General features: G+C 40.8%; 1 protein-coding gene across 4 annotated transcripts; it reads right to left on the bottom strand.

Annotated features, from left to right (window-relative positions):
• Positions 1-9,075: 9,075 nt before the first annotated feature.
• Positions 9,076-12,676, bottom strand: LOC148020529 (uncharacterized). 4 transcript variants are annotated; one of them, XM_087698288.1, is made up of 2 exons: positions 12,404-12,676; positions 9,076-12,308 (listed from the first exon to the last, which is right to left on the bottom strand). In XM_087698288.1, exons 1-2 carry the CDS (start codon positions 12,541-12,543, stop codon positions 10,448-10,450), a joined length of 2,001 nt encoding a protein of 666 aa, XP_087554414.1. In that variant the 5' UTR covers positions 12,544-12,676; the 3' UTR covers positions 9,076-10,447. The 4 variants fall into 4 exon arrangements, with proteins under 4 accessions (XP_087554414.1, XP_087554415.1, XP_087554417.1 ...); XM_087698289.1 differs by having other exon boundaries at positions 12,407-12,676; XM_087698291.1 differs by having other exon boundaries at positions 9,076-12,313; positions 12,407-12,543.
• Between the last annotated feature and the right edge of the window lie 555 nt (positions 12,677-13,231).

Below are 13,231 nucleotides of genomic sequence, written 5' to 3'. Positions count from 1 at the left end.
GTCACCGTGTATAAACAATGTCAACTCACACAAGCAATGATAGTCAAGTGCAGGGAGTCAGATAAACTAAGCTCCTCAAGTCCTTCTCTCATCACGCATTTAAAAGCCGTGTGACCATCCCCACCTCCAAGTGAAGGGCATGCAACCCACATTGCCGCCATAAGAAGCCTTGGCCAACAACTCTAATGGTGTAGACAGGGTGTAGTCCCTTTCTATACACCTTCTTCCCTTTTTGGTCTATCCTTTCGAGGGGGTGCCCTGTCCTACTCCACCATAACCAGTCCACGCGACTTAGCATAAGCTAATATCCACTAATGACTGGAGGCAAAGCGAACATCAGCATGGGGGCCATTCCTTTACAACAAACACTGCATGCCTCACCCCTCCCCTTCTTGTCATATACGCTTGATAACCCACACTAAAATCCCTTCCATGCAAACAGTTGTATCCTATATCCAAGTCTAACCCTTGGCTTGCATCTTGCAGGCTTTCTTTTTTGACGGAACACATGGAGAACCATGGACATCTGGCATGCAAAGACGCTCTTCACAGATGACGGGAGCATGTGGCACGCGCCCCTCCACCGGAGTGCTATGTGCCCACCCTCAAGAGGTATGCCAAGAAGCGAGGCCCTAAGCGACACCGTCCCGGACGAAGGCCGAAGAATCCTCGAGTCAAGAAAGTCGAGACTCAAAACGCACAATAGGTAGCAACACTAGTGGCACAAACCCCCAACTTACGCTCGGGCACTAGATGCTCAAGAGCAGAAAAGGCGGCCAGGGATAGGGCAGAATTTGATGAATTGTTTAAAGACATTCTAGAAACTATAGCGGCCCGGGACTACACCATTCATGTCCCGGTCGACATGTTCCCTGCCCGACCCCACAGGAGCCCCACACCAGCAGAGTCCCAATCACCCGGCCACCCAGACTCGCCCTGGCTCGTACAAATAGAGGAGCCCCATGTTGTATAAAGGGCTTATCAAATGCTACCTGGCCATGACTTTTTGTCTTTAAGTGGTTACGTGTTGACATGTTCCCGAATTGTACGAACTTTTCATATCTACGTTTAATATATTTCACGTCTTTAGCAAAAGAAAAAGCTAATCAAGCGCAGGTGATGAATATCTAAGTCAACACCATAGAATTCAGATAAGTGATGTCTCCTTGCATTGCACTAGTTTATTATAGTTGTGGTATATACCATGCATGTACTCTCATGAAGCGACAAGTGGATACAGGATGAGACAGGTCTTTGGGCGAAAGTGTTCAATGCCCGATCACCGCAAAACCATCGACCCCACAAAGAGCCGCGACAAAGCCATGTTGTCGACCGCCCACATCGCATGGCCCAAAGCATATTCATGGGCTATGCTCTCTTTCCGGGTAAAGCTCTATAGTTGGCTCACGACAGTTGTTACCTCAATTGTACCAACATCACGTGTGACGCAAGGAGGTTTGCAAAATCTCAAGTGTATCTCTTCATCTCAACAACAGTTCCTCTAGCATCAAGGCTAGTGACACAATCATATCTATAATATCCATTCTTCATAGCCTTTGGATCCCAACATTTCTCAAATCCAAATGAAAGGCTAACAGCCTCAAAGTATGGCATTGGTTGTATTCATTTTTCCACCACAAAAAAGAAAAGAAAAGAAAAGAAAAAGAAAAACACACACACAATCACAGCACCGCACCTAGGGGTCCTCAAATTAGGTACGTCCAGTGACCTTGGTCGACTGGCTCCGTCCCTACCCCCTAGCCCTTTTGTACATCCCCCACAATTGTTCAAGGCACATTAAGGGCAGGACATACCTAGGGAGCTCGCCTCGCCTATGGTTAGACTTGTCGCCCTGGACCACTTGCACAATTCTTTGGCACTCCATCTCAATGCCATTACAATCAACAGTGGTAAGCACGGCATGAAAGACAATAAAAAAGTACACCATACTTTTCAAGCACTACGAGTAGCCATTAGCTCCCAACAGCTAAGACATCACAGAGCTTAATTGTGCTACATTGCCTTGACAAGACCATATTGATGTCTCAAGCAATCTTCAAGTGTACTCTCCGTCTTCATCTACAAAATTTTCCATAAACTAAGCCCTTGCTATACAAGGAACCAGGACGACAGTCTTCTAGCTAAGTAATACCTAAATATGTGCAAACACTCACATAATATATGCACCGAAGTATATACACGGTTTGGGTCAAGTGCAGGACAACACTCCAGGCTTGCTTAGAGTTCGACCTGTCTCCCAAACTAATCAAAATATGTTTTGTGCACGATACGAAGACTAGCACTACCCCTTAGGGAGAGACCACATGAGAGGTTTTCAATTGCATGTGTTGAAGACTCTAACGAAAGTTTTGTTCGCTCTCATCAACACCCAACTCTGAATGCTTATCCCTTACCCTCCGATAAGCACAAAGAATCGTCATGAGCAGAATCCTCAACAACCCAATACTTGTGCTGGCCATTAATCAATCCCCAACACAGAATAGCCCTACCACCAACTCCAACAACCTTCCACCAGCCACCGTGGCCACCAACAGACCCCCAGGACCTTCTTCCACACCACCACCACCACTCCTCCACGGAAACCATAGACACCCTTGTCACCCACATCTTCGGTGCATGCTACAGCCTGCTACGTACGACGGTGAGTGCCATGGGACTGGCACTCGTCTAGGAGGGGGTAATGTTAACCCTAACACGAAGAAAGCAAAAGGAAATGGAAAAGACGCAGGGCAAAGGCAGAAAAAAGGTAGCCCGACTGAAGAAAGAAGAGGAGAAAAGGCCAAAAGCACAAGGGCAACCTTAAAAACTCCAAGGTAAAGGCAAAAGGGGAAAGGCGTATTTTAAAATAAAAAGGCGCACCTGAAATCTTGTAAAAGAGCGCCGGGCTCTCACCCGTGCAAGTTGTAAATGTAGACGGGCGGTGGACAGGAAGCTAGGAAGATAGAAGGACAATGGAAAAAAGGGCCTAGGCTACGGTCGGCCATGTAAAAAGGGAAAAAGGGGATGACCGCCCAAAAGGGATTTAGGGTTTTGTATATAAAGTTGAAAAGTGAATGAGAAGCTCATTCTTGTGTGTAGCCAAAAGTAGCTCTCCTCTTCTTCTTCTTCTTCTTCTTGTTCTTGCTTGCTTGAGCTTGTGCTTGAGAGAGGGAGTGTGAGAGTGTGAGGGTGAGGGACCGTGGGGTGGAGAAGCTCTCCATCTTCTCCTCTCTTCTTCTCTTCTCTTCTCTTCTCTTCTCTTGCTCGCGGCAATGGAGCTTGGAGCTTGGAGTGGGAGGATCGAGCTTGCTTGAAGCTTGCACTTGGATCGTGGAGCTACCGGAGTGCGCGGGAGAGGAGGTAACTCGAACGGCATGGAGGTAAGCTCACTGCACTCATAGATATGGATGGCACGTCGGCTATGTGAGAGGTAGCCATTAGTGCTCGGCTTGGAACGCTTGAAACAATAAGCAGTCCGTGGGTCTTGGCGGTTGAGCGAGAGCTCCCACAATGTGACACTTGAAGCACAATCTATCCAGAAAGAAGCTAAGATAAGTAAAAGAAATTTCAAATTTTGTACTTTTGATGGATTACGTGATTGAAAGACTGTTCTCACTTTTATCAGTCAGTTTGATGATTATTTCCACGAAGAACAGTATGCCAAAAAAGAAAAACTCAAGTGTGTTACTAATCATTTAGTGGACAGAGCATCACTATGGTAAACTGTTGTCCACAAAAGTATTGATTGTCCTTCTACTTGGGAGACTTTTCAAAAGAATTTTTTACAGAATTTTCTTCCACCTCAATTCCACGAAAAAGCAATCAAACAGTGGGATCTTTTGCAATAAAGAGATCGCGAGCCTATTTCACAATATACCGAGCATTTCTGAAATGCCTTATGGCAACTTTGAATGCTCGAAGATGTACCTGAGGCGACCCATAAGCGCAAGTTTATGTCTGGTTTTCTTGGTCACTTCTATGTAGAAGTGAACATGTTCAAGCCAACGACTCTCGAGGATGCGATTTCCTTGGCCCATGATACTGAAGACAAAATTCGAGGACGAGAGAAGTGACCACAATAATTCCCAATTGATGGTAACTTCAGTACAAAAAGCAATTCAATTCAAACTTTCGAAGATTCAATCAAAACCACTTTGTTCCATCTTCATTCCGTAAATATTGGACACAACTCCCTACTTTACCAACAAACACAAATCCAAATCCTAAGCCATCATTCCAGCGAAATCCCAACATTCCTAAACTTCCCGCTATTACCAATAATGTTTCCAAAGCTAAATCCATAGTCTGCTATAAGTGCCATCAACCTGGACATCTAGCGGGTGAATTGTCAATCCAAAAAGCCAACTATTCACATCAACTACTTGCGAGCGACTAAAGATGAAGACCATGAAGAAATGCCAGATTTCATAAAAGACAACGCCGATATCCGTACTAATTCAGATACTTTACCAGGTACGCCGAATTCCCATTCTTTATTAACGATGAAATGTCTTATACATGGTAGAGAAAAGATTATTTTATATGATGACGTGAGTACACATGATTTTATTTCTGCAAAAATGATCATAAAATTAAATTTACATATTGTTTCGACTCATTATCGCATCAAGGCTGCATTCTTATGTACTAGATATAATGAAACACAAGAAGTGCATGACTTAGAAATTAAAATTGGTGATTATGTCGAGCGTAGAAATTTCTTAGTTGTGTCTTTGTAATCTAGTGACATTATCTTAGGAATGCCTTGGCGTCATCAATGTAATCCCGATATAGATTATTCCACGCATTCAATGAAGATTCATTCTAATGGGAAACAAATCACATTGCATGGTATGCACATCCTTGATAATTTTCCATTGCTTAGTCATACACAAGCTAAACGTGCATTAAGAAAATGTAGCAAATCCTACTTAATATGGGTGAATGAAATTGAAGTTTAGAAAAATCAGATGTATCCTAAGCACGCACAATTTCTTTCACAATTTAAAGATTGTTTTGCTACTGATTTACCACTTGGCTTATCACCTACATGCCTTGAAGATCATAAAATAGACTTAATACGAGGTTCTCAACCACCATGTAAAGCACCTTATCGACATAATCAAATTGAACAAAAAGAAATTCAAACCCAAGTTGAAAAATTGTTAACCCGATGACTCATTAGGCCCAGTAGTTCTTCTTTTGGTGCACCTATTCTATTAGTTAAAAAGAAAAATAACACCTATAGGATGTGCATTGATTATCGTGCCCTAAATAAGATCAAAGTTTATCCTAAAAAGATAGAAGCATTTTTTAATTGGCCGATACCTAAAAATGTGCATGAATTATATTCTTTCTTAGGTCTTGCTAGCTTTTACATAAAATTTGTGAGAAATTTTTCATTGCTTGCATTACCTTTGACAAAATTATTAAAGAAATGTATTATGTATCATTGGTCTGAAAATCAACAAAATTCTTTTGATTTACTGAAACATGCCTTAACACATGCTCCTGTATTGCAACTCCCTGACTTTAATAGACCATTATTCCTAGTAGTCACTGACGCTAGTGGATCTGGAATAGGAGCTATCCTTATACAAGATTCACATCCCATAGTCTACTCTAGCTGTAAACTTAAACCCTCTGAACTCAAGTATTCTACCTATGATAAGAAATTGCTAGCAGTAGTACAAGCTTTATGACAATGGAAACACTATTTAATGGGATTTGAATTCATGATCAAAACTTACAAACAAAGTATCAAACATCTCCTTAGTCAGCCACAAATCTCGAACCGTCATATTAAATGGACTACTTTTATTCAAAGTTTTCATCCACTTATCCAATATCAACCTAGAAAAAAAAATGTTGTATATAATAATAATAATAACTAAAAATATCTGCATTTGAACAAATCAGACTTTCTGAAGTTTTTTGGGGTTTTAATTCTTAGCACACTTTTGGTTAGTTAGTCTTCACAATGTTAGATAGTTAGTTGCACGCACGGTTGGGGACATTCCTTCAGTACTTCAAGTTTATGTTTCGGTTATTTGACTAAGTACTTGGTCTGAAACGCACGGATTTTATTTATTTTTTGATTGAGCTAATTTGTTAACGGGTTAGTGGTTAGTGCTAGAGTTTTGTGCAGCTTGAGTATGTATTTCACTTTGAAGACCATCACCTACTTATGTCAGCTATCTTTTGGCGCTTCATTGTTATGCCATGTGGTTTAGAGTGTGCACTTGTATTAAAGGTTAGAATAGAGTTTCCACCTACTTATTTATTTTGTAGCTGAAGACTGCTAGATATTCACTTTTGTCTATTTAATTTTATTATTTTTAAACAATTGTGAATGCTTCAGTTGATGTGTAGAGCAGGCGACAGTGGCGTTGGAAAGCACTGAGCGATAGCGTGTATTCAATAAAAAATTATCATTTTTCATGGACACGCGTCTTATCATTAAAGGTGTGGCGCTAATATTTATTTAGACACGCTTATTTATTGAAGCGCTTGACATATATCTATTATTTTGTATGCGCATGGACGCACGATTTAAATATTCATTATTGGACATTATATTTGGGCACTGCCCAACTCTTAGGCCGCCCAACTGCTTTATTCTTTATTTGGACAAAAGCTAAAGTATGCTAATTGTAAAATTGGGCCATTTTTTAGCTTTAAGATGAATGAATTTATAAATAGATGCGCGCTCCACACAAGACATGGGGGAAGACCACCCAATTGGTCTTTTTGGCTCATGTCGTGCAAGTCTATTCTCTTGAATTTTGAGCTAAAAGTAGAGTTCTTTGTTCTTGGGGACCTTGTAGCGCTTGCAACATCCGATTTGCATACTATTTAGAAGATAAATTGCTTTATAAGAAACATCCTAAGATAAACTATAGAGAGATTTTCACAAATTCAACATTATTGTTAACTTTCATTGCATTCAAAGAGTTGAGCGCGCTTAATATTACATGCTATGTAAGATTGAGGACATTGTATGTGTGTGCATATGCATGTGTTTAAAGATCCTTGAGAATTAAAACGATAACGTACATGCAAACTAGCAAGGTAAAAGTTACATATAGAGGATCGAAAATGTAAGGAACCCTTGAGAAAAACGAGGGAAAAGGTCCATGTACATATGCGAATATACACACATGCAGCCGTGTGCATGCATGGATACGTGCACACATGGTATGCTTTCATATGGTTAGACTTTACACGTCATTGTAGATGGAGTTTGCCATTTGTTACAGAGGTGTGCCATCCATCATTTTATATGGGCAAAGGAAAACAAGCGACCACTTCCTTAATAAAAATGTGAAGACAAGTGAACAGCCTCATGAATTTTTGAAGGAAGCACAAAAGTTGGTAGGGCAATCACAACTTCTTTTCTAGTATAGCAAAGCCTGCATCTAGTCACATAAGTGAGTGAATATTGACCGTTCTTCTAAAAATGTGTGTAAATGGAGTACACACATTTGCGTTCTTTGAAAAGTGTGTAAATAGAGTGCACACATATTTGCAACTAATTGGTTAGAAAGCTAGTAAACTCCTCGAAAACAGATATCTAATATATACTAATTGCACAGAATCCATAAAGATAACAAAACCTACCGTAGCAAATTTATATATCATATTGGACGCGTATGATAGGATAAGTATTGAATACTTAACATGGAAAGCAAACCTTTTGAGTACCAATATTGCATGCTTTAAAGAAGGTAATGTTCCTGCAATAGAGAAATCATTGCAATTCGACCAATAGATAGCAAGCAAGCCTTCTCAGAGTAACAATTTTGAATGCTTCAAAAAGAAGGCAACGTTCTTGCAATAGAAGAACTTCAAAGGTAACTCCAAAAAGGCAATGCGGGCAATTGCCAAGATCACACTAGCTCTTTACAAAGGGAAGGAATGTTACAAAAGCAACTTACCATTCAAATTCAACCTCAAAGCTCAAAGCTTTTGCAAAAGTACAAAAAACCAATGGAGCCTTTCACAGATAGGGTCAAGAGGTTCCTAATATTCAGTAGAGCTACCAACAAGCCAGTAGGTGATTTTAACTAAAAGACGAGCATCTTACTACTATATTATTTTTGTTATAGGTTCGATAAGCCCATAACCTCTAGAGGACTTCCCGAACCTATCCCCTTTTCCAAACCTTCATTTTTCAATTAAAACCCCTTCCGCTCCCCTCTCTCTCATGTGTAGGACCTAGGCTCTCTCTCTCTCTCTCAGTTAGATTAAACAATTTCATTTAAACTTTCTTTTTAATTAAAATAAAGAGAAAAATATACAAAGAGCAAAAAAAAAAAAAGAGAAGAGGGAGGGAGAGAGGAGAAACAGAGAGATAATTATAAAGAAAATATTAAATTTAAAAGAAAAAAAAAGAGAGGAGAGGAGAGAAGAAAAAGAGAAAATAAGAGAGAATTTGAACAAAGAGAATTATAGAGAGAAAATATTGAAAAAAAAATTAAAATGTAAAGAAAAAAAAAGGAAAAAAGAGGAGAGAGAGAGAGAGAGAGAGAGAAAGGAAAAGAGGAAGAGAGATGAAAGAAAAAGAGAAAAGAGAAAAGTCTTAAATTTAAATATTTTTTAGAGAGAGAGGGAGAGGAGAGAGAGAGAGAGAGAGAGAAAGAGAGAAGATAAAATTTAAAAAAGAAAAAGAGAAAGAAGAAAAAAAATAGGAAACATGTGAGAAGAAAAGGGGGCGAAGAGGGAGAGAATAAAAGGAGAGAGGATGAGATAATATAAACATAAAGAGAGAATTATATATAGGGAAAAGATAAAATTTACATACTTTAAGAGACTTTGAGAGAGAGAGAGAGAGAGAGAGAGAGAGAGGAAAAAGAGATGAAATTTTTTAAAAAGAGTGAAGAGAAAAAAAGGAAAAAAAGAAAAAAGAGTAGAGAGAAAGAAAAGAGAGAAGAGAGGGGATAGAATAAAGAGAGAAGAAAAGCAAGGAGAAAAAAATGAGAGAGAGAGAGAACTATGAGAGGAGAAAAAATAAACTAAAATAGAAGGCAGAGAGAGAGAGAGAGAGAGAGAAATTTAGACCTAGGGAATTTGAAGGGAGAGAGAAAGAGAGTAAATTAAAAAATTAGAAACAAAGAGGAAAAAGAGGAGAAAGAAAGATGAGAAATGGATTGTTGAGCGAAATTACCGTGCGATAGCATAACAACTTTGCTCGCCACTTCGTTCCGTGCGCACAAAGCATGCGGGAACGCTAGTTACAAGCAAACACAACTGAAAGTGGTCAGCACCAAAGGGTGATGGTCATCTATAGCCCTACGCTCCTAAATTTTCCATCAGACAGCTTTTTTGATGCTGGTTGCTTTTGCCTGAAATTTAGCTCTACACATCAAAGAAACTACCACAAGCACCCTTTCATACTAGAAAAACATGAACATCTTACAGAAAATACTGCCGAGACCTCCAATCTTAAAGTTACAAGTGACTGCAACAAGTTGCAATCCTGTGGAACATGGCAAGTCCTTTCTGCGTATAGGAGTTGTGGCCTTACTTCTCGCCTGATGCTGGCTCCAATGGATCTTAGCTATTCAGCTACCCAAGTCACTCTTGTCAGCAGTTCCATTTTCCTCTATTCTCCTGTCTGCTGTGCAGACTGAGCAAGTACATCAAAGCGTCGCACTGTGCTACACCATAGTTATAAGATATCTTGCAATACCAGTGGTCCCTCAAAACTAGACCACGACTAAGCTCTTCAAAACAGTCTAAGCAGCTTTCCCATACCTCCAAAACAAGTGACCATTTCAGACAGTCAGACAGGCAGGCTGACGTATCCCAACCTTTTCTCCCGTATCTATTGATTATCGTATATACTTACAGCTTTGAGGCCCACTAATGTCTGGCACCATCCCTGCTGCAATCACATTAAAACAGTGTCTAAGCCCTGGCATCTTGCTCTGCCACAGCATGGCCTCCAGATAGTGCTTTTAATCTTGACAATGGTCTATTGGAGAAATTTGAGCATTCTCAAAGTATTTTCCTTTCACCTTAGTTGCTCTAAACCAGACTATTTCACTCTAGAGCCAGCAAGATGCCACAGCATGGCCTCCAGATAGTGCTTTGACAATGGTCTATTGGAGAAATTTGAGCATTCTCAAAGTATTTTCCTTTCACCTTAGTTGCTCTAAACCAGACTATTTCACTCTAGAGCCAGATAGGTAAATTTTTGCATTTCTCCTTCACCAGCTGCTCCCAAACGTGGCATTTTGTGAGCATGGCATTTTGTAGCACAGCAGCTCCAAGCTGAGTTCTACCAGTGTTGGGCCCCAAAAACCGAGCTTCTGGATCAAAAGAAAAAGCCCGAGTGCACAGGCGTGTGGCAATTACTGATGCAAAGCTCCTCATGAATGCTGTTCGTGCACCAAGATTGTAACACACCCAGAGAAATGTAAATGTTCCCGATACATCAAAGCTCTCATGACAACTCAGACCTGACTAAATCAGTGACCCATTCAGCCTTGTTATGAAGTCCTGCATCTAAAAATGTGTTTACAACAGACATATGCATGCGCTTGTCAAATGGCACACCAGCCTCCTTAGCCTCTATCACCAACTTTTCCAAATCACCACACCTACCTGCTTTCGAGAGCACATTAATCATGGTTGCAACGAGCACCTTGTCCAAACTTACGCCTGCACACTTTACATCCTTGAATAGTTGGACAGCCTCTTCAAACTGGCTGTCCCTTGAGTGGGCCATCATTAGTGAGGTGTACGTGACACTGTCTGGAGTTAACTTTCTTGCTTTCATTTCTTTGAAATAGAACAAAGCATCGTGAACATTACCTGCTCTTCCAAACATTTCTATCAAAATATTGTAAGGCCAGGTATTCAACCGGCAACCAGCTCTCTTCATGTCTTCAAACCTTGAAAGAGCTTTGTCTATCTTTCCCAATTTACTATATAAATCAATGGATGTACAATATGCAACCACACTCTTGTTGAATCCACTCTGTAGCATTTGTTGAAAAATTTCCTCTGCAGCTGCCTCATTTTTGAGTCTTGCATAGACTTTGACCATGGAAGCATATGTAACTTCTCGAATAGTACAGCCAGACTCCTTCATGTCTTTATACAGATCTAATACCTGCTGCAGACAATCAGCCTTAACATACGCATTCATGACCGTATGATAGGCATACTCATGAACCTTGACACCTGCTGTCTTCATCATATTAAGGACTTCATGTGCTTGCTTTGGCATCCTTGCATCTGCATACATTTTAATCATGGTGGAAAACAAAATGGGATCAAGTGAAATACCTTCAGCGTAAGCCTCCTTGAAAACTACACCTGCTTGTTCATGCATACTGGCTTTTGCAAAAGCATGAAGGAGTGTGGTATAAGCCACACTATCTGGTTTTATGCCTTTCCGCCGCATCTGCTCAAATAAATTAGCAGCCTCCCAGACCTTTCCAGCCTTTCCCAAAATATCAAATCCAATGCTGTAGGCTTTTCTATCTAACTGGATAGCTTGACTTCGCAACAGCTGAAAAATTTCCGTTGCTTTCTGCAGTTCACCAGCATCTCTTAGAGAAGAAAGAACAATACAAAAAGATGTCAAATCTGGATGGATGCCTCCTTTTAACATTCTGTCAAAGGCATGTATGACCTTACTGTACATCCTTTGTTTATAACATGCAAGCATCAAACTATTGTAAGCAGGAGTTGTCTCTTGCACATTGCAGTTCAGTCGGTGAAACCACTGCTCTACAAGATCAAATCTCCGAGCCTTTGTTAACTCCTTTATAATTTTAAAAAACGTCTCCTTGCTAAATGCACAACCATGTTCCTGAGCATCCCAGTATAATTTCTCCATCGCATGCCACTTTTGAGACCTTATGCAGCATGTGACAGCGGTAGCAAAAACATCATCATTCAGTTCAAAACCAGGTTGGTTCTTCAGCCATAAGTAAAGCTTCTCGCATAATGCCTTTGGTTGCAAGTGATTAAAAAGCAGGATTGTCCGTTTTGTGTCAAGCTCCAGGGAACGGCCTGCAAGAAACTTCTGGAGAGCTCGTGTCGTTCTAAAGGCACGCAGGAAATCCACGACGTCGCACACGCTGTCGAAAGGAACCACACGAGAAGCCTGACACGACATGGAGGAGGCAGCCACATCCGGCCTTTCAACAGGAGCCACGTCCTGCCTTTCAACAAGAGCGAGTCCGTTGCCTGGATCATTAGAATGAACCAGCTCCGTTGCATCGGCGCATTCCTTCTGCGACTTGAGGACATCAGCGCTTGGTGAGAGGCGAGCGCAGCAGCACAAGGAACCACTGTGCTGCCTCACGTCCACCATACATAACGTTCAGAAACGCGCAGAGGAAAAGACTTTGAGTTAAAAAAGAGCAAGATGAAAGAGTAGAGCTACCACTTTGAGAAGCGCCAAGGCGATGGCTGGGGCACGACAGACAACGTGGCAACGCTGCTGGAACAAGGCGGCAGCGAAATAGAACCTTCGAGGAAAGAGCACGTCTGAAGTTTAGGCATAACCACAGACGAAACTGCCATCGCCTCTCATAGACAGACTCCAGAACGGGTTACTGAGTCAGTCAAAATGCATCTTCAAGAGCAGCTGGCTGCTGGGAATAAGTTAGGAACCACAAAAAGGTTTACTATCCAGTCGGGACTCGAGGAGCAATCTGTGCTCTTTTTATCCATTCTACCTGCAATTAATTCTATAGGCAATCATCTCTGCGCTTTTTATCCATTCTACAAGTTTGATTAGATTGGAATTTGGTACTTATATCGCCAAAGACACATATAGAGCTGTGGCCTGTCTATATTCATGTCTGTCCCATTCTGATTTCCAGATTTTGTCCTATACTGACAATTGGTCTCGGAGATTTTGACGACCTCAATGCAAATAATCATAGAGGATCAAGGTAACAGGTTGTCAAAAAGACATTAGATTCTGAGAAACTTGGTAGTAACATCCTTCGTTTTAATAAGAATGTAATCCTTGTTTTCCTCATCAATAAGCCTCCCAAGTCTATGGATGCAGCTTGTTGGTCCAATACATTACTTAAAAGGTGAGGGCTCTAACAATCAAATGTATTATGGGGGCAAGGGATTCTTTGAAGTTGTCTTTGATAGGAGTAATGCAACACAGAAGGTGTTGTCACTATGGGTATATTTCTAGGGCCTTAACATTGTATATGACATGCCCTAGCAACCATTGGAGGTAGGGAGGGACTCT

The sequence above is a fragment of the Lygodium microphyllum genome, chromosome 18 (assembly GCF_053477565.2).
Source record: "Lygodium microphyllum isolate KBCC chromosome 18, Lygodium_microphyllum_v1.1.10, whole genome shotgun sequence".
NCBI classification, from domain to species: domain Eukaryota; kingdom Viridiplantae; phylum Streptophyta; class Polypodiopsida; order Schizaeales; family Lygodiaceae; genus Lygodium; species Lygodium microphyllum.
The sequence above is the reverse complement of the archived record's forward strand: the minus strand, read 5'-3'. Positions and strand labels throughout refer to the sequence as shown.

Excerpts from the sequence above, each read along its gene's own strand:
- LOC148020529 (XM_087698288.1), bottom strand. The coding sequence starts at position 12,543 with ATGGCAGTTTCGTCTGTGGTTATGCCTAAACTTCAGACGTGCTCTTTC. Across the intron at positions 12,309-12,403 it reads CCTTGGCGCTTCTCAAAGTG|TGGTTCCTTGTGCTGCTGCG; the intron begins GTAGCTCTACTC and ends GAGGCAGCACAG.